At 42.6% G+C, this 26,186-nt stretch overlaps 2 protein-coding genes across 4 annotated transcripts in view; one reads left to right on the top strand and one right to left on the bottom strand.

The window, feature by feature from the left end:
- Window positions 1-25,663, bottom strand: part of LOC139766633 (tubulin alpha-3 chain-like) — a 52,853-nt gene extending 27,190 nt beyond the window's left edge. The window contains exon 1 of the mRNA XM_071695509.1: window positions 25,646-25,663. The gene's annotated coding sequence lies outside the window, so the exon portion shown is untranslated. The remainder of the gene's footprint in view (window positions 1-25,645) is intronic.
- LOC139766793 (uncharacterized) lies at window positions 1,122-20,974 on the top strand. Of its 3 annotated transcripts, none has more exons than XM_071695712.1 (12): window positions 1,122-1,241; window positions 5,065-5,206; window positions 6,786-6,918; window positions 8,122-8,373; window positions 9,301-9,420; window positions 10,070-10,192; window positions 13,504-13,728; window positions 15,656-15,880; window positions 17,335-17,577; window positions 17,877-18,110; window positions 18,800-19,039; window positions 20,654-20,974. In XM_071695712.1, the coding sequence occupies exons 2-12, from the start codon at window positions 5,144-5,146 to the stop codon at window positions 20,659-20,661; spliced, it is 1,866 nt and encodes a 621-aa protein (XP_071551813.1). In that variant the 5' UTR covers window positions 1,122-1,241; window positions 5,065-5,143; the 3' UTR covers window positions 20,662-20,974. The 3 variants fall into 3 exon arrangements, with proteins under 3 accessions (XP_071551813.1, XP_071551812.1, XP_071551814.1); XM_071695711.1 differs by having other exon boundaries at window positions 8,122-8,382; XM_071695713.1 differs by lacking the exon at window positions 13,504-13,728 and having other exon boundaries at window positions 8,122-8,382.
- Window positions 25,664-26,186: the final 523 nt, after the last annotated feature.

Genomic DNA, 26,186 nt, shown 5'->3' with positions numbered 1-26,186 from the left:
TTCAAGCGGTGCCCGGAACCATCTTACACCCTCCATGATCAGAGTGCTGGGCACCAAACACCTTTTTAAATCTCACTTACTTTCACCCCACACGTTCTCTTGCCTTCATCTCCTGGCAACACAATTATGTTGAAATGTAGTAACAGTAATAGAGTTCAACAATGCTATGACCTCTAATCCCCGGCTTCGAGGGATGGTAAGAATCTCAAAGAGTTCCCAACCCGGCTCTACTGCCAATGAAAGAGGAGCCCAGATAGTATAGTAGTACCGGTCCCTCCCACGACCTTTTCCACTCTGAGAGACCCGACTCTTTTTCTCTTCACTAGACTAACATTCGAGGTCTTTCTAGCCACCTCTCTTCTGCTGAACGCCATATGTTTAGTACCTCTCCTATTACCTGACATTTCTACGAGACCTAATTTACTAATGATACTGTCACTAGGCCATATCTCATATCCAACCATAATCTCCACTCGAGATCCCGGTTTAAAGGTGGTGTCTGTGCTCACTCCAACATTAACTCACTTGTTGCACACCTCGAGGGCCTTAAAGTCCCTAAACTTTGGTGTTGTCTAGCTGATGGAGGGTAAGAGAAAGGATTGGTAACTAAAAGAGCATGATTAACAAGTGACCTGAAGATGGTGTACTGAAATGATTTGGACATGTGGAGAGTATGAGTGAGGAGAGGTTGGTAAAGAGTGTATATGTATTAGAAGAGGAGGGGTCAAGGACAAGGGGGAAATCGAACCTGGAGGTGTAAGGATGTATTGAAAAAGGTTTTGAATACTAGGGGCACGAACATGCTGGATAGTGTAAGACGTGCACGGGACAGAGTGAATTGAGACGACGTGCTATCATATAGACTGAATCATGGCATAGAAAGCGGTCAGGGGGAACCACGGACAAGGCTGTGGGGCCTGGTCGTAGATCGGGATCTATGATGCCACTACATCACGCATGGCATCTTAATAGTAGATGTGAACGAATGAGGCCACTCCTTCTGTTCCTGGCGCCACCTTGCTGACGCATATGACGCCGAAGTTAACACCATCGATAAGGATCAAGTCAAGCCGATTACAACGTACGCGGCCGATGTGGAAGCTTGGATAGGTTCAGCACAGGCCGTGTGCCGCTCAGTCACTGGTAGTGTGTCGAGGTGCGTGGACGGGGAACCATCCTGACTACCTGGCACAACTCTCAAAGACAAATTTCATGGCCGAGTGAGGACCCCAGGCTAAAAGGTGAGTACTGAAACGGTCCTTAACGGTATCAAATACCGATCAAATGGTCCTTAACGGTATCAAACACTACATAAATAACACTATTTCTATCTTTTTTTTTCACGTACACAAACTCAGACTACAGAATAAAGGTGTCGAAGCGAGGTAGATGCGAGTAGCTCAGAGATGCGAGAGTTGCTGAAACTGTTCATATATATATATATATATATATATATATATATATATATATATATATATAGCCAGCAGGAGTGCATAAACCACTCAGGACGCTAGCACCTCAACACTGTGGTCTGGATCGCTTATCATTAACCTAAAGGATGATACAGTGACGCTGAAGACAACTGTACCGCATGCAAATATTCACGAATTTCTAAACTGATGTTGTAAATAGTGTAAGTTGTGAGTTGGTGAAGTAACAGTCCTGCCAAACGTAAAAAAATATTCTCGAAAGTATAACAAAAATCGATTTTTTTCCCACCTGGCTTTACCTCAACTCTTTTTATATCGCCTCTACATTCTTTATCAGCTTCGTTCATTTTTCCACTTCTCATTTTATGTCATCTCTTCTCTTATCTGGTCTCATCCCACATTCTCCACCTCACACCTCATTCATCTCATTCATTCTGGACTCATTTGACTTATATTTGTCGCCCTCTGTGTTTCCCAGCAAGACACTCCATATCTCCCCTCATCTCCCCCTCACACTTCCTACACCTCACCTATTCTCAAGTGTGTCACCTTACCTCTACCTTCACCATCGAGGCATCCATTTAACTTCAGTGTACGGGGTGGGAAATTGCCTTCGGCTTTCCACATCGTCCCAACCGTTCGTGCACAAACATGATGAACAAAACTAAACAAAGACAAAAAGATACACATTGCAGCACTTGTGTGCGTCAGTCAGGGAACGTTCGTTGATCTCTCCCTCGTACAGTTCATCATTATCCATCGCGTCACACCAGAGCATCAGAAAAACATTTGTTGAAGCTGTACATAGACATTACTATCACTGAAGAATATATATATATATATATATATATATATATATATATATATATATATATATATATATATATATATATATATATATACTGACTTACATTTCTCTCTTGTGTCTCTCCTGATGATGTGATTATTACGCGAAAGTGCACTTGGGAACTTATGTTTCATTTTCCCAGTGGACTCATAGGAATATATATATATATGAAATGCCATTTCATGTGTGGCGGCGAAAATGGATGAAGGTATGAATATGCACGTGTGCATATATGTATATGTCTGTGTATGTATATGTAAGTATACGTTGAAATGTATAGGTATGTGTATGTGCGTGTGTGGACGTGTATGTATATACAGGTGCATGTGGGTGGGTTGGGCCATTCTTTCGTCTATTTCCTTGCGCTACCTCGCTAACGCGGGAGACAGCGACAACGTATGATAAAAAAAAATATATATCCACATTGCATTTCGTATTTCATTTTCACCCTTATGTCATTTGTTTCCGTCATTTGTTGAAACAAAGCTCCAACTACCCCACCCACTTAGGCTGTCCGGACAGTCGTTTACAGTCGGTAAATGCCGGCCGAATTAGGGTGGCGAGAGGCGCTTTCTTTGACCGGCAGTTGGTGGTAACCTGACCGTCACTTGTAATCTATAGATTAACTCTTTAACTAGAACTCCCCATGGTGTCTGACCTTCAATATATATGGGGCGTTCGGCCGGCCGGCCAACTTCGGCATACAAGACGCAGGCAGAACAACACGAGAGATCTCGTGTATGTGTGCATGCATGCATGCATCTCTCTCTCTCTCCACGCCTCTGAAACGACTTCTCAAGGAGACAGTAATCGATTACCCTTAATCTGCATTCTTGACTCAGGGATACAGATGTATTCTCATCCTAGTTGGTACACGATACACCTCAGAAAGAGAGAAAAGAAATATGGCGAGATTCATCAAAACAGCAAAAAAAAAATGTAACTTTCAAAGTAAATTGAATCTCACCCTACCCTTTTTTTTTGGGGGGGGAGACGAACATAACAGAGGCACCTAACTGAAAATCATACCCGGGGAAAAAAATGGCAGGACTAAGTCATTCTCTCTTGTATTCGTTACCTTTCGACGTGAGTAACCAACCAACCATCTTGCGACGCGAGTAACCAACCAACCATCTTGCGACGTGAGTAACCAACCAACCATCTTGCGACGTGAGTAACCAGCCAACCATCATGTGACGTGAGTAACCAGCCAACCATCTTGCGATGCGAGTAACCAACCAACCATCTTGCGACGTGAGTAACCAACCAACCATCATGTGACGTGAGTAACCAACCAACCATCATGCGACGTGAGTAACCAGCCAACCATCATGTGACGTGAGTAACCAACCAACCATCATGTGACGTGAGTAACCAGCCAACCATCTTGCGATGCGAGTAACCAACCAACCATCTTGCGACGTGAGTAACCAACCAACCATCATGCGACGTGAGTAACCAACCAACCATCATGCGACGTGAGTAACCAGCCAACCATCATGTGACGTGAGTAACCAACCAACCATCATGCGACGTGAGTAACCAGCCAACCATCATGTGACGTGAGTAACCAACCAACCATCATGTGACGTGAGTAACCAGCCAACCATCTTGCGATGCGAGTAACCAACCAACCATCTTGCGACGTGAGTAACCAACCAACCATCATGCGACGTGAGTAACCAACCAACCATCTTGCGACGTGAGTAACCAACCAACCATCATGTGACGTGAGTAACCAGCCAACCATCTTGCGACGTGAGTAACCAACCAACCATTTTGCGACGTGAGTAACCAGCCAACCATCATGTGACGTGAGTAACCAACCAACCATCTTGCGATGCGAGTAACCAACCAACCATCTTGCGACGTGAGTAACCAACCAACCATCTTGCGACGTGAGTAACCAGCCAACCATCATGTGACGTGAGTAACCAGCCAACCATCTTGCGACGTGAGTAACCAACCAACCATCTTGCGACGTGAGTAACCAGCCAACCATCATGTGACGTGAGTAACCAACCAACCATCATGTGACGTGAGTAACCAACCAACCATTTTGCGACGTGAGTAACCAGCCAACCATCATGTGACGTGAGTAACCAACCAACTATCTTGCGACGTGAGTAACTAACCAACCATCATGCGACGTGAATAACTAACCAACCATCATGCGACGTGAGTAACCAACCAACCATCTTGCGACGTGAGTAACTAACCAACCATCTTGCGACGTGAATAACTAACCAACCATCATGCGACGTGAGTAACCAACCAACCATCATGCGACGTGAGTAACCAACCAACCATCATGCGACGTGAGTAACCAACCATCTTGCGTATACGAGTGACCCCCAAGGACGTTCTACACTGTGAGGGGATGTGCCACGAGCCACACCGCGTCCTGTGTTATTACCTCCTTTCTTACTCGCATCCCCACGCAATCACAACCTAGACAACAGAACTCCCTTGGCTTACATCACAATACACAACTCTCTAAACTTATCTCTGTAAACAGGATGATCTACCCATCTAGATACTGCATAACAGCTGCATCACAGGTGGTGTGTGTGTGTGTGTGTGTGTGTGTGTGTGTGTGTGTGTGTGTGTGTGTGTGTGTGTGTGTGTGTGTGTGTAAAGTGTCCTTAAAACCCGCCTTCATGCTCTGGTTTCGACCTTTCGTAGCTCGGCTGCGACTTCTAAGTATTGCTGACGGAGGGCAAGACTTTACTACGACTGACGGTGATTGAAAGGAGAGGATTCATACTTGTTGTGATTCCCTTCCAGGACTCGCAGCGAAGGGGATATACCACCACCAACCAACCAACCAACCAACCAACCAACAGCTCTACCGCCGCCTCTCAAGATGAAGGGGACGAACGTGTTACTCCTCGCCTTCGCCTTCTGCACCTGTCGTGCCGATACTGAGGTACGTGTCGCATCCCACCCTTGGTGGAGAGGACAGGACAAAACTATAGGGAACAAACCTTGTACTTGGAGGAGATGGTGGTGACCAGAGACTATGAACACACCAGACTCTCTAAAAGGCCTCAAGTGCGTTAGGTAGTGCTCTTTATATCTAGGATGATAGATAGTGTTATTAATGGCTACGTTGGCAATAAAAAAAGAATAATTTGGTGTAGGAAATACAGATGAAAAAGAAAATATTTGAGCCTTCAGTAAGAAAGAAATGAAAGAAAACGGGATGTAGATGACAGTAATAAACATAAGAATACGTCATAATACAGAGTTCTGGTCCTTGATATGCTACATCCCGCGAGAGTAAAAAAAAAAAAAAAAAGAACCAAGAGATGCCAGGAGACAACATCTGATAAACAAAAGCATAATCTGAGCAGACGAAAAGTAATCATACTGTCTCATAATATCTGTAAGCTGTCATTGCGGCATAAACATTCCAGCTTAACATGAATATTGCCTAACACCGTGTTTGACCAGCGGCGTCACAGGTCACCCCCCGGTACGTAATTATACGAAGAATAGTCCTTAGCTAGCGGCCAGAATAGTCTTTTGCTGACATGATTTTGTGACTTGTACTTCCTCGAGTTTTACGTCAATGTTGTCTCACATACAAGTGCAAAAAACATTAACAAAAAAAAACGATAAACATATACAAACGTGCGTTGTCTATTCTTTAAAGTGCTATTAGGTTAAACAAACGACTTATGAAGTAGATTCAAGCATGCGCTGAAGTATTTGCTTCAGTATTCAATATAATATTACAGAAACCCCTACCACTGCGTCAGCAAGCTCAGATAACCATCAAGTAGGTAAAATGGCCACAGAATTGTTTGAGGAACACATCTCCAAACTGAGACAATTCATTCACTTGGCCCACTGGCTGAATCTCTAAATAATCTTCGATATAACCTTCAAGAAGCGTAGTCACAAGCCATATTTTCTACGTCAAAAAGAAAAAAAAACTTGTGTCCAGTTATAGGAAAACAATAATTCTTGGTGTTGTGCATACTTTACAGAGTTTACACCCACGACCTTGTAAGGGAATATATATTAGGTGACACAAGTATACACTCACACAGTCACAAAAGCCGAGTTAAAATGGATAACTTCGTGATTCGATGATAACAAAAGATGACTGTTATGACTGTATGACTACCTCTAATTACTAGTAACATCCTTGTCACGCAGGTATGTCACTATGCCCTAAGAAGCTGCAGCGCATAATGCTCGAATGACATGGGCCTACGAAAAGATTTACCTGAAACTATAAATATCCCATGCGTATTACGCCATGTCGAGAGCGTAATCAAAGAAATAGAAATAATAACAATGACACTCATTTCTTCGGTGTTTTTTCGCATCCACTAAACATAACGCAGTCTGTATTAGTGGAGGGGAAAAGTGGCCAACAAAGAATTTGAAAAAATCGTTCATCAATTGTAACGTTACAAAACGTCATGCAGGAGTAAACATTGCATTGTCTTCGCCTTCCCGAGAACCTCAAGTGACTGACGCCCACTCTTCTTCAGAGAATGGAGGCTACAGTGTACGGCATCAGGTGCGGTGCAGCTGAGGGACTCTGCCTGGTGCAGGAGGACGAGTGCAACACGATGCGACTCATTGGCGACGATGACTGCCCCAGCAATACCTTCTGCTGCCAGGGTGAGATCGGTATAACAACAGTTGCAGAATGGAAGAAATATATGCTAACACACACACACACACATACACATACACACACACACACACACACACACACACACACACACACTTCTATACATGCGAAAGATTTGATGAGGTTGAGGCAATGGTTTTTGCTCGCTAAACTTCCTTCCTGCCTCGAAGCTCTTCTGCTTCCCTCTTAAAGTCCTCCAGTTGCATTGTTGATGGACCGACGCCTCCCCCTCACACTACCAGCAGTGGCGTTCCCTCAAGATTCTCTGTTACATCACCTCTCCATTTTCTTTCTTCCTCAAATGACGTTTGCCTGCAAAACACTTTGCATACTTTCAGTTCACCTTCTCGTCTCCTCCTCACTCTTATGCTCGTTCTTTCTCTCTCTGACAATGGACATATCCACACCTTTAATTCGAACACCGCAGAACGGGAAGCAAACACATAGTTATATTAAAAAATGATACCCAAACTCAATTTCAACCTGGCTGAATCTCATTTGTTTCCTACCTTTCAGTTTCAGGACACCGTACGTCGGCCCTGCAATGATATAAACATGATAGGCACAATCATATCCGCTTGTCAAAAGCTTGGGGTGTTGTACGGGACTTGCATCTTTTTTTTATGCCATCATTCGCCCCAGTAACCAGTTCTGCTCACGTATCTGAATTGGTTCTTCTCCTGTCCTGGCAAGCCAGAATGGAATCAAAACCCTTCCACCTTATCATTTCTTCTATCATTTCTCTTCAACCATCTCCTTCCATTCCCCTCAACGAAGATGCTTCGCTCTCTCTATTCCACAGTTATTACTTCGGCCACTACTCTCATAACTATATAATGAGGACCTGCGGGTGGGTACGTGTCTGGCTGCTGTTTCCCACAGTTTCTCTTCTGAGATCAGCCACTGGAGGATTAACCGTTGTGGATACTCCTAATCTCCTCGTACAAGTGAACCCGTGAGATTTTCTTACCTAAATTTTCATTCCCTCTTTCTGCAACCTCATCTCTAAAAACTGTACACAAACACATCAGGAGCTTATGTATAATTCTATCTGCATATTTTTGTGTCTTCCTCGTTACCTCTGATCTTACCCTTTATCCAAGATGGCCATGAGGAGGGGCATGCTTTCGCCCTTGCAAAGTCGGCCAATATGATCACCGTAATTTCTAAATAGCTTTCTCATGTCTCAGCCGAAAGTCCGCCGACCGAGAGCAACAGGACTGACAAAATGTGGCCAGGCACAACAGGACAGCAGCCGTCAGTCGTTGTACCCGAGATGGAAGATTCAGATGCAAACACCAGTCAGGAGGGAGAAGAAGAGGCGGATCTAAGAAAAGAGAACATGGACAGGAATGACACGCTTCAAATTTTCCCCGAGGAGCTGACTTCAGATGAAGTGATCACCGATTACGACATCCTGGAATTAGCCGAGAGAGGAAGAGGTAGAAAATGTCAGTTACCCCTTTTCGTCACTCCTGTACTATCTGTAGGCTTTAACTTCCTTGCTGAGCATACCTTGTCGATCAACAACCCTATTCATTTAAGACTTTAGATCTTCCATACAGCAGTGTCCTGATGAAGTTCTGATAGTATTTTCAACCAGTCATACATCCGATACAGTTCTTAAAATATCTTGGCAAAGGCTACGATCAAGAGTACGCTAAACTTTTATCAATACACGATCATTTGCTTAAGACGAAAACGCAAAGTTATATGTAAGGAAATCTGTGGTTTAATGTTTCATTATTAAGACTCACGATGCTTCATAAATGATAGTCTCTATCTTTCAGTATTAAGTATCCTGACGTTCCTGCTGTAAGCAACGAAAAGTTTCCGTAATGAAGCATTTAATGTGTCAATGAAAAGGTTCATAGCATTTAGTGATCATTTTCTTCTACCAGCAAAGAGGGTTTTAATGTTTCGCATTATCTCATAAAAATCCAGTAAAATACGGCTGTTCAAGTTTGATAATAAGGCTCTGATGTTTACGTCATGAGACTTTCCAAACAGTCCAGTAAATGGTCAATCAACACTCAACCTCGATCCTGGAAGGGATGCATTACAGCAGAAAAAACATAAACTCTACAACATTTTTCCCTGTAGACCAACGCATGTGAAAAAGCATTGTAAAAAAAAAAAAAAAACAATCAGAATCCCTTATAAGTCTTAGGTACAAATCCCCCTTTCCTCTCTCCACTAAGTTTACATCACGGTCTTAAATGCAGTTATATGTCATTCAGTCAACCTTAAGAATGACGATGAGGCTGAGGACACATACACACACATTATTGGCAGCCTTCTCTTAGCATACACCATCGCCTTTCCTGCATACAGTCTTGAACTGTAACTAACATGTCTTGCTTCGCCAGTGTGCAGATCGAGAGCCAAATGTCCGAGGTTCTCTGGAGTGTGCAAGAAGTCCTGTGAAATCTGGGAGACCGTGATTCCACGAGGGTGTAGAGGCAACTCCTGCAGTTGCTGTTTGGCAGGTAAGATTGTCAGCGGCTGCTGATCAAGTGATTAAAGCCTTCGTGATTTATCACATCTCAGTAATGAACATTATGGGAAAGGAACCCAGAATGAAAGAACAGAATATGTATATATATATCGGAAAGAATCACCATTGAGCGCGTGATCAAGTATATTCCTATGAGTCCACGGGGAAATGAAACACAATAAGTTCCTAAGTGCACTTTCATGTAATAATCACATCGTTATATATCAACTGACTATTATATTTCTTTCTTGGATCTCCCTTGATGGTGTGATTATCACACGAAAGTGCACTTGGGAACTGTGTTTCATTTCCTCGTGGACTCATAGGAATATATATATATATATATATATATATATATATATATATATATATATATATATATATATATATATATCCCTGAGAAAAGGAGAGAAAATTCTTCCTCCATATTCCATGCATGTCTTGGAAAACGACAAAAGAGGGCGGGAGCAAGAGGCTGGACCTTAATGCCTCCATTCTCTCTTTGACTTGCAGCTTTGTATATATTTGTCTGTGTGTGTGTGTGTGTGTGTGTGTGTGTGTGTGTGTTTGTGTTTGTGATGAAGCACAACATATAGAGCCACGAAGACGTAATGCCTCGAGCCAACTCTTTCCCACAACAGGTTGTGCAACAAAGAAGGGCTGCAGCAAAAAAGGAGGAGTCTGCAGAGAGACGTGTTACTTTTCCGAGAGAAGGTTGAAAAAAGGCTGTATCGGCAATGGGTGTTCATGCTGCGTGCCTCTAGGTAAGTCTTAGTGTCTTCCCTCTTCTGCTATTCTTTATATTCTGTATTTTGATTCGTTCACTGCAGATGGCAACATTAGCGAGCGTATTTCCAGAAAACGACAAACCCTCCATGGGACCTTTGGATTAGTATATATATATATATATATATATATATATATATATATATATATATATATATATATATATATATATATATTCATACTTGATTGACGTTTCCTGCGTTACCACGGCAGCGCCAGGAACAGACGAAGAAAGACACATTCACTTACACACACATAATTATACACATACTCACCTGTACCTGTATATAATACACACACATGCATGTACATACATACACATGTACATATCCATACCTACTCGCCTTCATCCATTCCCGACGCCACCTCGCCCCAAAGGAAACAGCACAAGTACATGAAGGAAAGGAAAAAAAGATAACATATACATTCTCTTTTCTTACCCCACACCCAATCGACTCCCCCTGCTTCAGCGAGGTAGCGCCGGGAAAACAGACAAAAAAGGACACATCCGTTCACACTCAGTCTCTCGCTGTCATGTGCAAATTCACCGAAACCACAGCTCCCTATCCACATCCAGGCCTCACAGACCTTTCCACTGTTTACCCCGGACTTTTCACATGCCCTGGTTCAGTTCACTGATTGCACGTCGACCCCAGTATACCAAATCGTTCCAATTCACTCTATTCCGTGCACGTCTTCCACCCCCCTGCATGTTCAGGCCTCGAACGCTCAAAATCTTTTTCACTTCATCCTTCCATCTCTAATTTGATCTCCCGGTTCTCCTTATGTCCAAACCACTTCAAGAAATCCTGTTCTGCTCTCTCAACCACACTCTTTTTATCATCGCACATCTCTCTAACTCTTTCATTACTTACTCGATCAAACCACCTCGCATCAAATATTGTCCTCAAACATTTCATTTCCAACACATCCACCCATGAAAATACGATGGGACTTATTTCCCTGACTCGGCCGTGTCACGAGAACACTTCCGTATTTCCTTGACTCGGACGATTCACAAGAACACTTCCGTATTTCTTTGACTCGGACGATTCACGAGAACACTTCTGTCTTTCTTTGACTCGGACGATTCACAAGAACACTTCCGTATTTCCTTGACTCGGACGATTCACGAGAACACTTCCGTATTTCCTTGACTCGGACGATTCACAAGAACACTTCCGTATTTCCTTAACTCGGACGATTCACGAGAACACTCCCGTCTACTCATGGATTTTCATCTGAATGTTATCATTAAGAAAAAAAAATCACTTTACCGGATGACATTCATCTACTGGCAAGTTCTAGCTGTCTTTAAGGAGGAAACTTTTGAGAGGATCCGGTCACTAAGTGGTTCACTCAGTCCTTCGCCCCTACACCATAAACTCTAAACTTCACGGACCTCCAAGTGTGTAAAGGTTAGCGTTGCTGACCACGTAGCACTCTAGGCCCCTCCAGATGACAACCTGTCTACTATTGACCATGAAAGGGACAAGGACAGAAGATAAAGCATTGCGCACATGATGAGTAAACCCCAGGAAGGACGCAGTCAGCAAACGACCCCCACCACCGGATGCTAAAAAGTACCGTACAAAAAAAAAATCAAAGATGTCTGACAAGGAGTTGGACGAGTGGAGATGATTCGAAGCGGCATCAAATGTCTGGCAGTCACTAGTAAGCAATACCCGATGAGGACCAGCGCATATGGCATGCGAGTACCTGAAAACATATAGTCTATAGGAAACATAGGATATATAACCACCAGAGCCCATGAAAACGAATATATACAATATATATATATCAACTGGCTGACTAAGAGGAGGAAAAGAAGCAGCACACACTACAACCACAGACATATGCGATCGCACTACCATCCCGTATAACGTCAGTATCACATACAATATAAAGGTAATTTCAAGAAATGAAATGGTTATACCTTCACCTTCATGAAGAGCAGGTTCAAAGAAAAAGACTGGCAAGACTTGAGTTTAAAGAAAAAAGATCTTCAGAGCTTGAGTTCACGGGAAATGATCTTCAGATCTTCTTTTGTTTCCAGTGTAAACACTTCCCATACATTCCAAATACCTACTTCTCAGTATGAGCTACAGAAGCCACCTGTGGTTGAGCAAAGAGGAGGGAATTGTAAGAAGCAAACAGTTTGACGACACGGAGATAAGCTTCGCTGATGGTCTGTGAGGGCAATGATTGTACGCGTTGTGCTCCGAGATACGAACGAAGCTTGCCTTCCAATTGCCCAGGGAAGTGCACCAAACACTGCCCCAGGGGAGTCATTTCCCCTCAACGGTGCGAGAATCATCGCTGCATATGTCAGTTGTCTCGGCAAGTCTTGCGAGGCTTCATCGTCGTCTTCCAAAAAGCGTCACTTTGATATATTATAACTTTTACCTGGTCTGAACTGAAGTCTGAAAGCGCATGTAGACACACTGAGAGACGGAGTTTTCATGAATCAGTACCTGAATAATTGTCGTTATCACCATAGGTGCGTTAAGTGTGAGAGACCGAACAAAAGTGTATATACATATGAGAGAGAGAGAGAGAGAGAGAGAGAGAGAGAGAGAGAGAGAGAGAGAGAGAGAGAGAGAGAGAGAGAGATCCATGTGTATATGAACCATGTTTACGTCGACGACCACTTCTTCACGTCCTAAACAATACCCAGACTTTCTTTCATACAAGTTTGTCTTTCAAGTCCTTGCATATTCTTATATACAACATTATTTCTTTAGTGATCTCTCTCTCTCTCTCTCTCTCTCTCTCTCTCTCTCTCTCTCTCTCTCTCTCTCTCTCTCTGGTGCGAAACAGAGCCCTTTACCACACGTTGACGCAGAGATCTGTCCGATGTATCAGAAACTTCATCATGTGGTTCACTAAATCATAAATACGTGTGCTTTGTATCTTTATCTATAGAATGAAAATATTTATGTACACGAGGTAATTCTGTCTGTCACTGAACGACATGAATATTCCAGGGGTCAATTGTAAACTACGGTTGTTTTTTTTTTTATTAATCTTACGACACTGAAATGCTTTCAATGGATGTATATATTGAACATACCAAGAAATCAAAGTAAAGTTACGGAAGATATGCTACACATACCATCCAGAGATGGTATGCCATACCTGCTGTTATTCATAATGGTAACTGAGATATTAATACGTGACCTATATGTCCATCAAACGAGAATACTTGAAAAAATGAACAGGACAGATGTGGATTTACTCCATTTTCATCCTGTCTCGCTTTGATACAAGAAACTATTTGTTCCCCTAGACTGTCAACCGCAGCCTAGCTGCACTGACAACAGAGGAATCTGCAAATCGCAGTGCGACACGACAGAGGTCATCATTGGCCATGGTTGTCGTGGCAAGGGATGCACGTGTTGCGCCCCGGACGTCTGCTACCCGACGCCAGACTGCCCAGGGTATTGCACCAAACACTGCCACGGGATCGTTTCTCCTCAAAGATGCGGCAACAGCAACTGTGTTTGTTGCCTCGGTAAGTGTACTGCCATCATCCTCGTCGTTATCAGTAACATCATCACTACTGAGAGTAATATGACTATTTCCCCTGCCTTTTCCCCTTCGTTATTTCATAATACCCTGAAGCTTGTATTAGCAAAATTAGGGAGAAATGGGAGCCCTTTACATACGTTGGTGCATAGATATATAAGCATAACGTATCTCACGTGAGAGAAACTTCCTCATGGGAGTTCACTAAGCAGTTGTTTATATAATGATGATATTTTGAAGGGCTGTTGAATGTGTGTCACTATAGAGTGGCAGATGGACGGTGTTTGGGTTGAGGTGGTATGCAAAGTGAGAGAGTCATGAAGAGTGGTATAGTGAAGAGAGAAGAGGTGGTGAAAGCCTTCCGTAAAAGGAAAAGTGGCAAAGCCGCTGGAATGGATAGTATTGCAGTTGAATTCATTAGGGAAGGGGGTGACTGTGTTCTTGATTAATTGATAAGGCTTTTCAGTGTATGTATGGATCATGATGAGGTGCCTGATGATTGAAGGAATGCATTTTGAGTGCCATCCTATTAAGGCAAGGGGGTACAAGTTTGTTGAGTATACCTGGTACGATGTATGGGAGGGTATTGACTAAGACAGTCGAGACATGTAAAGAGCATCAGATTAGGGAGGATCAGTGTGGTTTCAGAAGTGGTAGAGGGTATGGGGATCAGGTGTTTGCTTTATAAGTACATGTGTGAGAAATGCCTAGAAAAACAGATGGATTTGTATGCGGCATTTATGGATCTAGAGAAACCATATGACAGGGTTGATAGAAATGAGTTGTGGAAGGTCTTAAGAATACACGGTGTGAGAAGAAAGCTGCTAAAAGCAGAGATGTTTATATCAAGGGTGTTGGGTTTGTGTACAAGTAAGAAGATATGAGAGTGAACGGTTCCAAGTGAAGGTTGCTGTGTGGCAGGGGTGTGTGATGTCACCATGGTTGTTCAATTTACTTATGGATGGGGTGATAAGGGAGGTAAGTGAGAAAGTCTCTGAGAGAGGGGCGAGTATGCAGTCTGTGGGGGATGAGAGGGCTGGAGACGTGACTCAGTTTCGAGAGAAACTGCAGAAGTTGGCGAGTGAGTTAAGTGTACAAGAGGAAGAAGTTGAGAGCGAATGTGAATAAAAGCAAGATTATTAGGTTCAGCAGGAAAGGTTGACAAAGAGAATATATGAGTCAGAAGTGGAGAGAACTAGAAGAACGAGGAGACCAAACTGGAGACAGACGGATGGAGTAAAAAAAGATTCTGAATGATCGCGGCCCGAACATGCAGAAAGGTGAAAGGTGCGCACGGGATAGAGTGAATTGGAACGGTGTGGTATCCTAGGGTCAATGTGCTGTCAATGGACTAAGCCAGTGCATGCGAGGCGTCCGGGGTAAACCATGGAAAGGTCTGTGGTGCCTGGTTGTGGATATCGAGCTGTGGTTTCCGTACATTACACATGACAGCTAGAGACTGGATGTGAGCGGATGTGGCCTTTCTTCGCCTGTTTCTGGCGCTATCTCGTTAACACAGGAAATAACGACCAAGGATTAAAAAAAAAAAAAAAAAAAAAAAGAATGATAATAGTCACATGTGCGAGGTACTTTTTCTGAACGACATGAATATTCTACAGGTCATTATGAATACATGCTGTTCTTTGATCCTACGACACGGAAATGCTTTCAAGTGATATAATCAATATACCAAGATATCAAAGTAACAATATGGAATATATATCAGACATACCTTCTACAGATATATGTCATATTTGTTACTCTAATCGCTAACTGTCTTGTGTGAGACTTTCTTGCGTGAACACGTGTGTTCATTAAACCAGGATGCTCAAATAGTGAACAGAACAATTAAGGCTTTTCCTCCAGTACGATCTGTATCTCGTTCCTGTACAAGAACCTATCTGTTCCCTTAGACTGTCAAGCGAAATCCACCTGCACTGACAACGGAGGAAGCTGCAAGGTGCAGTGCGATGCGTCGGAGGTTGTAATTGCCGATGGCTGCCATGGCAACGGATGCACGTGTTGCGCCCCGGACGTCTGCTACCCGTCGCCAAGCTGCCCCGGGCAATGTACCAAACATTGCCACGGGGTCATTTCTTCGCGTGCTTGCGGCAACGGCAACTGTGTGTGTTGCCTCGGTAAGTTCACTGCCACCATCCTCGTCACTGCTATCATTATCAGAGTCATTGTCATTGCTCAAAATATATATATGAACTAATATGACTATTACGAAGTTGCTTACACACATTCACACAGACACGCAAACATAGGGTGTGTGTGTGTGTGTGTGTGTGTGTGTGTGTGTCTGTGTGTGTGCCTGTGTGTCTGTGTGTGTGTGTCTGTGTGTCTGTGTGTGCCTGTGTGTGTGTGTGTGTCTGTGTGTGTGTGTGTCTGTGTGCACATGGAAGTTAAACATAGTACATATTTTCAAGGATAATAGATGGGGTATCACTCAAATACTATTCACACACACACACACACACACACACACACACACACACACACACAGAGGGACCTCCGTGGTTTTGCGGTTAGCGTTCCTGACCGTCATGCACGCAAGGAGTCGCTTGGTAGCAAACCCGCATAGGTTCGAATCCTGGTCGCGGCGGCCGGTCCACAGTCCACCCAGCTGTTCATCCATCCCTAGGGCTGGTCGATAGAATGGGAACCTGACTTGGGCTAGGGGGTATGTATGTGTGTATGTATGTTTGTGTGTGTGTGTCTGTGAACATACATAGGAATGAAGAAACGGTACACATATACAAGGTTAAGACGGAGAACACGAGTGTAAAACTCTCCCCATATATCACAAATCCCCATAAATCACAAATAGTAATCACATAGATATGATGGTAGTTACCATGGAAAATCAAACGCAAAGATTCGAGCAATTTAGTGATATTTTACATCTTCAAGAATCGAGATAATGAAGAAATGTACATTTAAATACACTCTCACACACACAAACACACACACACACACAAACACACACACACACACACACACACACACACACACACACACACACACACACACACACAGCAGTATACCACATTGATCCAATTTACTCTATTCAGTGTATGCCTTACACCCTCCTGCATATTCAGGCCCCGACCGCTCAAGATCTTTTTTCACTCCATCCTTCCATCTCCAATTTGGTCTCCCGCTTCTCCTTGCTCCCTCCGCTTCTGACATATATATCCTCTTTCCACATGTCTAAACAATTTTAAAACATCCACTTCTGCTCTCTCAACCACTCTCTTTTTATTTCCACACATCTCTCTTACCCTTTCATTACTTACTGGATCAAATCACCTCACAACCACATAGTGTCCTCACACATTCCATCTTCAAAACATCTTCCGCATAACCCTATCCACAACCCATGCTTCGCAACCTCATAACATTGTTGGAACTACTACTTTTCAAACATACCCATTTTTGCTTTCCTAAATAACGTACTCTCTTTCCACACATTCTCCATATAAATATACATATATATATATATATATATATATATATATATATATATATATATATATATATATATATATATATATATATATATCATTTAACAAGCCTCTCGTAACAGACTGCTACCCGAGCCCAACCTGCAGCCACCTGGGAGGCGAATGCAAAGGGAAGTGTTCAAAATGGGAGTACGAGCTACGAGACGGTTGTTCGGGCGCTGGCTGCAAGTGCTGCATCGCCAATGTCCCGGACTGCACGGGACACGTGTCGTGTCCCCACGACTGCATTCTGCCACCAAGGTGCACGGTGGGGCACCAAGGCGAGCAGTGCTCAGATCAACAACCTGGGTGTGCCTGCTGTGCCAGTGAGTATCTCTCTCTCTCTCTCTCTCTCTCTCTCTCTCTCTCTCTCTCTCTCTCTCTCTCTCTCTCTCTCTCTCTCTCCAGAGTAGTCTACTTCACGATCATATAGGAGAGCGGTTGGCTCTTATAGGAAGGGAAGGGGGGGGGATGTTTGGCTATTATATCAGTGTTATTTTCATTTTCCATAAATGCTGTTCAGAGCAGACACCACTGAGGAAGCAAGCCCCCTGCCCCCAGAAAAATAGCTTGAAATATTAGGGTAATCTGAGCGCGAGTTCTTGTAAACACTCTTCCGCCACAGGCGACAACCAGAGGACGAGCTGCAGTAACCAGAGAGGCGTTTATCAGACGGAATGCAAGGACACGGAAGCAGTAGTCTTTGGCCTACGACAAGACGGCCGGTTCTGCTGCGTCTCGGAGAGTAACTTCAACTTCTGTCCCAGGACCCAGGCCTGCCCAGGGACCTGTAGCAAACAATGCAACAACGTCATCTCTCCAGTCCAGTGCAATGGGAAAGGATGTCTGTGTTGCCTGGGTAAGCATTCTCTCCTGCACTTCTTAGCTGAGGCACTGCGTCCACTTGGCTGGCTAGTTTAGGAAGGAAGGATAGATAGCCTAAGTTTGTGGTTCAACGCTGACATTTCCCTACGACGACGAGGCAAGTACTTGAGGTCTTATATATGGTAATCTATAATTTCGTTACAAGGTAGCGAAAAGTGAAGCGTATGTTAATGTTTCCCAATCTTTATTGCCAAACTGCCGTTTGAGCAGTTGGTGTTGGTCGGAGCTGGCGAACAGGTTCAGCGAAATGAGGGCGTGTGTCTGTGTATCTGTCAACTCCAACACTACCGTGTGTGTGTGTGTGTGTGTGTGTGTGTGTTTTGCTTGCAATTTTTTATTCGTCTCGGACCAAACCCATATGTATATCTTGACGTGGCCTTGGTCATGCAATAGGGCCAGCTCCACCAGCGTTGCCTGGATCTGACAATAAATATCTTTTCAGTCCATAGCAGAAACCTAGTTGACGTTTTCGTCCACTTTCTTTGCGAGGCGTCGCAATGAGTCAGAAGCTGTACATTTCCCGACTTTCGAAATTAAGATTATTTCATACCCATCGAGAATAAAGAAGTGAAATGATCATACAAATTTGATACATTTTTTTCATGCTATATAAATATGCTTTCCAAGACAGAGATTGTGACCTAACTCGCCTATTCTTTACAGACTGCTACCCTACCTCGAAATGTTCGGATCAACACGGCAAATGCCGAGCGGTTTGCGCGTGTGGAGAGCGGGAGTTGCCTGGCGGTTGTCAGGGCAACGGCTGCAAGTGCTGTGTCGCCTACGTTCCGGACTGTTCTACAGGTTCATCGTGTGCCGGTCATTGCACCTTCGGGCCCCTGTGCACTGCTGTTTCCAAGGGTGCCAAGTGTGGAAACACACCTGGATGCTCCTGTTGTGCCAGTTAGTAGTAACCTCTACTTATTCTCAGCAAACATCTCATCCAGCATCACCAAAAATTTCAGGGCCTGGTGTTATGAATTATCGAACTCTGATGTAAAAAAGAAATTACTTTCTTAACTAACAAGTTGCATATGATAGATAAAGAGCAATACCATGTGTTATGGAGTAGCTGTTACTGTGAGTGGTCCACACACTTGAGTTTTTACCTGTTAGAAAGAGTTCAACAGAGAGTTCTTTTAAATAGAAAGTTCTCCCCATTCCAGGACACGTGCCTTTGATTTACTCTCTATGGAGCACATAGGTGGAAGGGATTACTTATAAAGAAGTGAATGATGGGAAGGGGAATTTAAGATGATAACAATACATAAATGAAAAAAAAGAGAAGTTGATAGGCAATATCCGCAGGGAAGGAAATCGAGTGATTGGGAGATATACATGAATAAGTGGAGGAAGATGCAGGAATGGAAAGAGAGGGTAAATGGAAGATGGGGTAGTAGCTTATGGGCAAATTTAAGGGAGATTAAAAACTGTTTTCGGAGGAGGTGGATGGTGTTAGGAAAGCAGAGAGAACACGTGGGAACGAAAGCAGAGAGAACACGTGGGAACATCATTTTGCCGGGTGTATATGGTTACAGGGGTAACAGGCAAGGAAAATGTTATGAGGAGATGGAGTGAGTGTTTTGAAGGATTGTTCAAAAAGGTAGATGATTGGGTGGGAGATGTAGGGAGAGTGCACGGTGTTTGGGTAGAGGAGAGAATGGTTTGGTGAAAAGAGGAGAGGTGGTACAAGTCTTGTGTACGACGACATAACGTAAAGTGGCAGGAAGGAGTGGATGGGCACTGTTACATTTCTCATGAAAGGGAGTGACAATGTTGATTGGTGATATATTTGTGTATTTTCTGACCCATCGTCAATTGCCTAAGAACTGACAGAAATCCTGTATACTATCGTTATATGAATTCAAGAGGAACTAAAGTGTACCTGGTAAGTTATGTGGTAGAGTGGTGACTGTGAGGGTGGTGGCATAAAATTGATGAACATCACACTGGGGAGGAACAATGTGGTTTCAGGGATAGTAGAGCATTTGTGGATCAGGTGTTTGTTTGCTTTGAACAACCGTAAATCGAACACTCACCTTTGCCCCAGTTACTTTTACGTGATGGCACTGTATATATATGCATTCCAGTAATCCTCTGTCACCTCATCATGATTCATACTTATATGGAAAGTCCTAACTGACCAACGAACATCACAGTCATCCCCTTTCTCAAGAAATTCAACCACCCATTCGAACCGTCTTACAACATCCCATGTTAAGCAAGGCTTTCGCCAAGCCACTTGCCATGATTCTCCGAGCTCACATATCTCCCCGACCCATACACACACACAATATATATATATATATATATATATATATATATATATACATCGCAGATTAGAAGAATTATATTGATATATTACATGATTATACGATGATTTAAAAGCAGTATAAACTATATGAATATGATTGTATTAATATGTTTCGTGTCTCCCTCTATATATATCACGATGTATCTAGTCCACAAAAATCATTTCCGAAACTAATTTCATTTTTCTTTTCTTTTACATCTCAGGTGCCTAGAATCCGCTGCTTCCGTCCACTCCTGGGATGCAGTAATGAAGCCCTTACGAAAAGCTCATTTCGGCTCAGTGTTTTGGTTTATAACAGGCGATTTTCGGTAGATTGTATAACTTTGTGCAAAACCCTGCAATTAATCTAAGCCTCTGGGTGAGGGTGGAATAGCGTATAGGTTCTTTATCATGTGGATGGACGGCTTCCAGTTCGTAAATATCAAGTGTTTAAATTCCATATAATTCTTTGAATTACGTTTATTTTGCATTATCTAATGTCCTTTTCTTTAGGGTCCACTATCAACTGCTATTTAAAAAAAAAATCCAATTGGATTGTGTTAATTATCCTTTATGACATTTTTTGTATCCACAAATAGGGTCTCCGTGGTGTAGCGTGACATTCACAGGCCGCCTAGGGTCGAGTGCATAGGTTCGAATCCTAGTTGCATCAGGCGGTCCACAGTCAACGAAGAATGACCCATCCACTCATATGCGTAAATATGTACATAAATGCCCATATACGCACATATACATACATATGAATATCAACATATACACATATACATACATATACAAATACACAGACATATACACATATATATAAATATACATATACACAGACATATACATATATACACATGTCCATATTCATACTTGCTTGCCTTCATCCATTCCTGGCGCTACCCCACCCCATAGGAAACAGCATCGCTAGCCTCTGCTTCAGCGAGGTAGCGCCAGGAAAACAGACAAAAAAGGCAAAACCTTTTTGTCTTGAAGAGTCAGGTCTACGAACACTTACTGATCCCTGATCATTTTTTCATTCTCTTTTTTGTCTTGATTTTTCTTCCTCCCAAGATGGCCTCTATGGGGCATATTTTGCCCGTGTCATACCGATCACTACTATATATATATATATATATATATATATATATGGCTGATTCATGTGAGAAACTGCAGAAGCTGGTGACTGAGTTTGGTAAAGTGTGTGGAAGAAGAAAGTTGAGAGTAAATGTGAATAAGAGCAAGGTTATTAGGTACAGTAGGGGTGAGGGTCAAGTCAATTGGGAGGTGAGTTTGAATGGAGAAAAACTGGAGGAAGTGAAGTGTTTTAGATATCTGGGAGTGGATCTGTCAGCGGATGGAACCATGGAAGCGGAAGTGGATCATAGGGTGGGGGAGGGGGCGAAAATTTTGGGAGCCTTGAAAAATGTGTGGAAGTCGAGAACACTATCTCGGAAAGCAAAAATGGGTATGTTTGAGGGAATAGTGGTTCCAACAATGTTGTATGGTTGCGAGGCGTGGGCTATGGATAGAGATGTGCGCAGGAGGATGGATGTGCTGGAAATGAGATGTTTGAGGACAATGTGTGGTGTGAGGTGGTTTGATCGAGTAAGTAACGTAAGGGTAAGAGAGATGTGTGGAAATAAAAAGAGCGTGGTTGAGAGAGCAGAAGAGGGTGTTTTGAAATGGTTTGGGCACATGGAGAGAATGAGTGAGGAGAGATTGACCAAGAGGATATATGTGTCGGAGGTGGAGGGAACAAGGAGAAGAGGGAGACCAAATTGGAGGTGGAAAGATGGAGTGAAAAAGATTTTGTGTGATCGGGGCCTGAACATGCAGGAGGGTGAAAGGAGGGCAAGAAATAGAGTGAATTGGAGTCATGTGGTATACAGGGGTTGACGTGCTGTCAGTGGATTGAAGCAAGGCATGTGAAGCGTCTGGGGTAAACCATGGAAAGCTGTGTAGGTATGTATATTTGCGTGTGTGGACGTGTGTATGTACATGTGTATGGGGGGGGGGGGGTTGGGCCATTTCTTTCGTCTGTTTCCTTGCGCTACCTCGCAAACGCGGGAGACGGCGACAAAGTATAAAAAAAAAAAAAAAAAAAAAATATATATATATATGTGTGTGTGTGTGTGTGTGTGTATATATATATATATATATATATATATATATATATATATATATATATACAGTCAACGGAACAGGGGTGTCCAATGCGCAGGATCCTGGTATAATACACGAACTGGACTTTCCTTATACCAATCTGTACCTAGATGGACTTCCTTCACACAAATCACCAATCTTTGAACCTGCCCCACACGTCTCTAGTCATACGGACCTCCGCTTGCATCAATCTGCAATCTGCATCAAACTGCAATACATGGCATTCTCATACATAACAATGGTATGATTTATGCGACTTCTACTTGATATCTTAACGCATTATACATGTATAGCTACAAGCCGACTTCAGAAAGTCTTACAGCAAACCTCTAACATATTACCCCCAACCCACTATGAGCAGCTTACGTGGCACAGCCCAGTCCCCTCTCATGCAGGACCTCGAAGAGGGATTTTATCATGGGTTACGAAGTTTCTTTCGGGTCCCCTTTCCTTCCCTATTAGTCATTCTGTTTTTATGTACTATGATCTTATGCCATGAGTAGAGTCTACTTCACATGTGCATTAAGGATGTTTGAACTATGTAGGCTCACCACACAAACTGTGGTTGATAGTCAATATATGTAAACATACTCTGAGACCCCAGGAAATTCCCTGGCCCCCTTTTGGATCCCCGGGCCCGGGTACGAAGCACCCCTTGAACCCCCCTCTCATTGGCCGCGCTTGCCTGTGTCAACATTATAAAGGTCGTCTCACTAAATTTGGCTTCCTCCCCTGGGAAATGTTCCAGCATATGCCAGTTTCTACGAAATATATCCACACGATATTTTGTTACTTTTCACGCTTCTCCTAATCGCGAAGCAGAACGAAACTACAACCGATGATAAATACTACTTACCTTAGTTATCCCTAAAAGTCACTTCACATATTATTCAAAGAAAACGATATCAAAGAAAGTATACAGCCTAACTAAAGTAGTTATTTTTTCCGATTCAAGCTGGTGTAGTAAGTTCGTGGAAGTTCTGACATATTTGTTTTCGTGTACTCATTATTAGAATACAGTTACCTCAATTACCTTATGTCACCTCAGTTACCTCATGTATGCTTTTCTCTACGTCAAAAAACATAAGCCCCACTACATATAATAATTTCAAGCTAACGTACTCCGTCTTTAGTGTATCATCACAACCCAGGACCCCTTCAAGGCTCCACTCCATTGATCAGCAAGGAAATATTGGATTCCTATGGAGCAATATGTATATACAGACCCCCTAATACACCCTTCTCAATGGCAAATGACGTGACGGAACTCTGTACAGCACCGGAAAAAAGAAAACATAAGAAGTATATCAGCAAACTACCTCTAAACGTAATCCAGTACCTTCTCAACATCTACAATGCTATGCTAAGCACAGAATACTTTCCCTACAGGTTCAAAGAGACCAGAATAATAACGATACCAAAACCAAGAATGCCAGAAACAGACCTGTATCCCTTCTACAGATCCCAGGTAAACTTTTTTAAAAGATCTGTAAACCTATGGTTAAGAGGACACTGAAAATAACACCCTCATTAATCCTTATCAATACGATTTCCGGAGGAGCAAAAGCACCATCTCGTTAATCTTGATCGCGGCAAGCAAAAAAAAATAGTTATTTCCACTCAACAAGGAATTATTGTTGTACAATTATACAAAATGAGGTATAAGCAAAGCCTTTGAAAAAGCGCGGACAAACAGCATACAATATAAATCAATACAACTAAGTATACCTGAGATCACAGAATGGATACTGCGTAACTTTCTAAACCAAGGCACCTAAGAAATCATCATCAATTCTGCAACATCACCCAGATTCCCCCCATTTGAGTGGGGTCCCCCAGGCCAGCTCACTATCACCAACGCTATTTATGGATTATACAGCTGACATTACCTCATCAATAAGTATCATGAGCATGCACATCTATGCCGATGACGGCACTCAAATTGTGGTCTGGAAAAACTCACTCCAAGAACATACACGATTAATGCAAATAGACTAAAGAAATTCGAAAAAGACTAGAAGATAAAAAAAAAAAAACTCAAACAAATCTACTATAGCGGCCATACGAAGAATTAAATCTAACATCAAGTTATAAGATAGCACACGAAGAGCTGAAGAATCCTGGGTCATGCTAACATTAAGTGGTTTATTAATAAATCAGATGATATACAAAAAAAAAAAAAAACCTGCACAAGGAAAAGCAGTCCTGACTAGTATACAGATTCTAGCATCTCCCAAAGAACCAAAATTTACATCTAGCCAAGACTATGATCATACCTGTCCCCTTATGTTCTTCTCCAAATCAAGCACGTTGAAATTACTATGAATACAAAATAAGGCTCAACAATTCGCCACAAATGAATAATAGCCCCAATTTTGGAAATATCATTGAACTGAACGAACAATTACTCATTAAATCAGTAGGCTCATATCCACGAGAAGCAGCTCAAACAAGTACAGCAAGTATGGCAGAGAATTAGAGACATCAATGATGCAGACTACGACAACTAAGAGGTCTTGACAGCAGTACAAACATGGAACATCCTTGGTTCCCTCGAAGCCTCAAAGCACTCATGGAAACTCCAGTCATCCATAGATGTACAAATTGAATAATATTCAGCTTAGCTTCGTGAATCTCCTTCATAAAACAAAACAAAGGATACTGTACAAATGCATACACACTCCTAGTCTACCGGTGGTATATAAAAACAATGCATCAAAAACACATTTTCAGAAAATGACCCACATACTTGAAAAACTTACAATATACGTCTGTACGCACTTCACTCCACTCTTCCATTTCAAACTATCCTTTTCTCTGTTCAATCTTTCTCTCCTCTAACCACCCTCTTTGTAGAGAGAGGAGTGTATGGTGTATACATATATACATATGAGTGAATGCATTCAAAGACATAGTATGAATTCACTACGTATTCTGATACTATCATAAACCTTCACTGGTGTGAGCAACAGGAACCACGTAAACCACCCCTCGTTCACTCACTCACTAACATCACACTACGTTATCCTAAATAATCGGGTACGTACTTGGGATGACGTCTCTGGTACTGCTCTCTTGCGAATCCTTAACGTCACTCGAATTTACGTCACTGAACAGTTTTCGTGTTGCTAGTATCATAATCACAGTAAGTTAATGAGCACCGATTACACAAATGACAGGGTGGACGGTCAAGCGTCGAGTGACCGTCTTGTTTACAAACCTTGCAATGTGGCCACTTCTGCGCGACGTTGCGGCCACGATTCCTCCGCCAGCAGTATTACATAAATAGATCTAAATTCAAATCAGTAGACGACACTGGTTTATCATTGAAATAAGATAGTGGCATTGTTACTTCACATAGTTACAGGATTTAGAAGTTAGCATTGCTTGATAATATTTTCGATTTAGTAACATACACTTGGTGTGCTCTTTACGAAGTAGTCCGTGGTCAATCTTGGTTGCTAGAGACAATGCCATCAGAGATGATTTTGCCACTGCCATAAATTTACTGCAGGGTGAGATCGAGATTTTTTATGATTCTGTTGTGGATTACCTTCTCACAGACATATGCCTTTAAAAGAAAAATAT

Source organism: Panulirus ornatus, chromosome 58 (assembly GCF_036320965.1).
Source record: "Panulirus ornatus isolate Po-2019 chromosome 58, ASM3632096v1, whole genome shotgun sequence".
In the NCBI taxonomy this organism is placed as follows: domain Eukaryota; kingdom Metazoa; phylum Arthropoda; class Malacostraca; order Decapoda; family Palinuridae; genus Panulirus; species Panulirus ornatus.
This window is presented reverse-complemented; position numbering and strand designations above follow the sequence as displayed.

Bases quoted from the DNA above. Each gene is read 5' to 3' on its own strand.
- LOC139766793 (XM_071695711.1), top strand. From the start codon at position 5,144: ATGAAGGGGACGAACGTGTTACTCCTCGCCTTCGCCTTCTGCACCTGT. The intron at 17,578-17,876 runs GTGAGTATCTCT...CTTCCGCCACAG, and splicing joins TGGGTGTGCCTGCTGTGCCA to GCGACAACCAGAGGACGAGC. The intron at 18,111-18,799 runs GTAAGCATTCTC...TATTCTTTACAG, and splicing joins AGGATGTCTGTGTTGCCTGG to ACTGCTACCCTACCTCGAAA.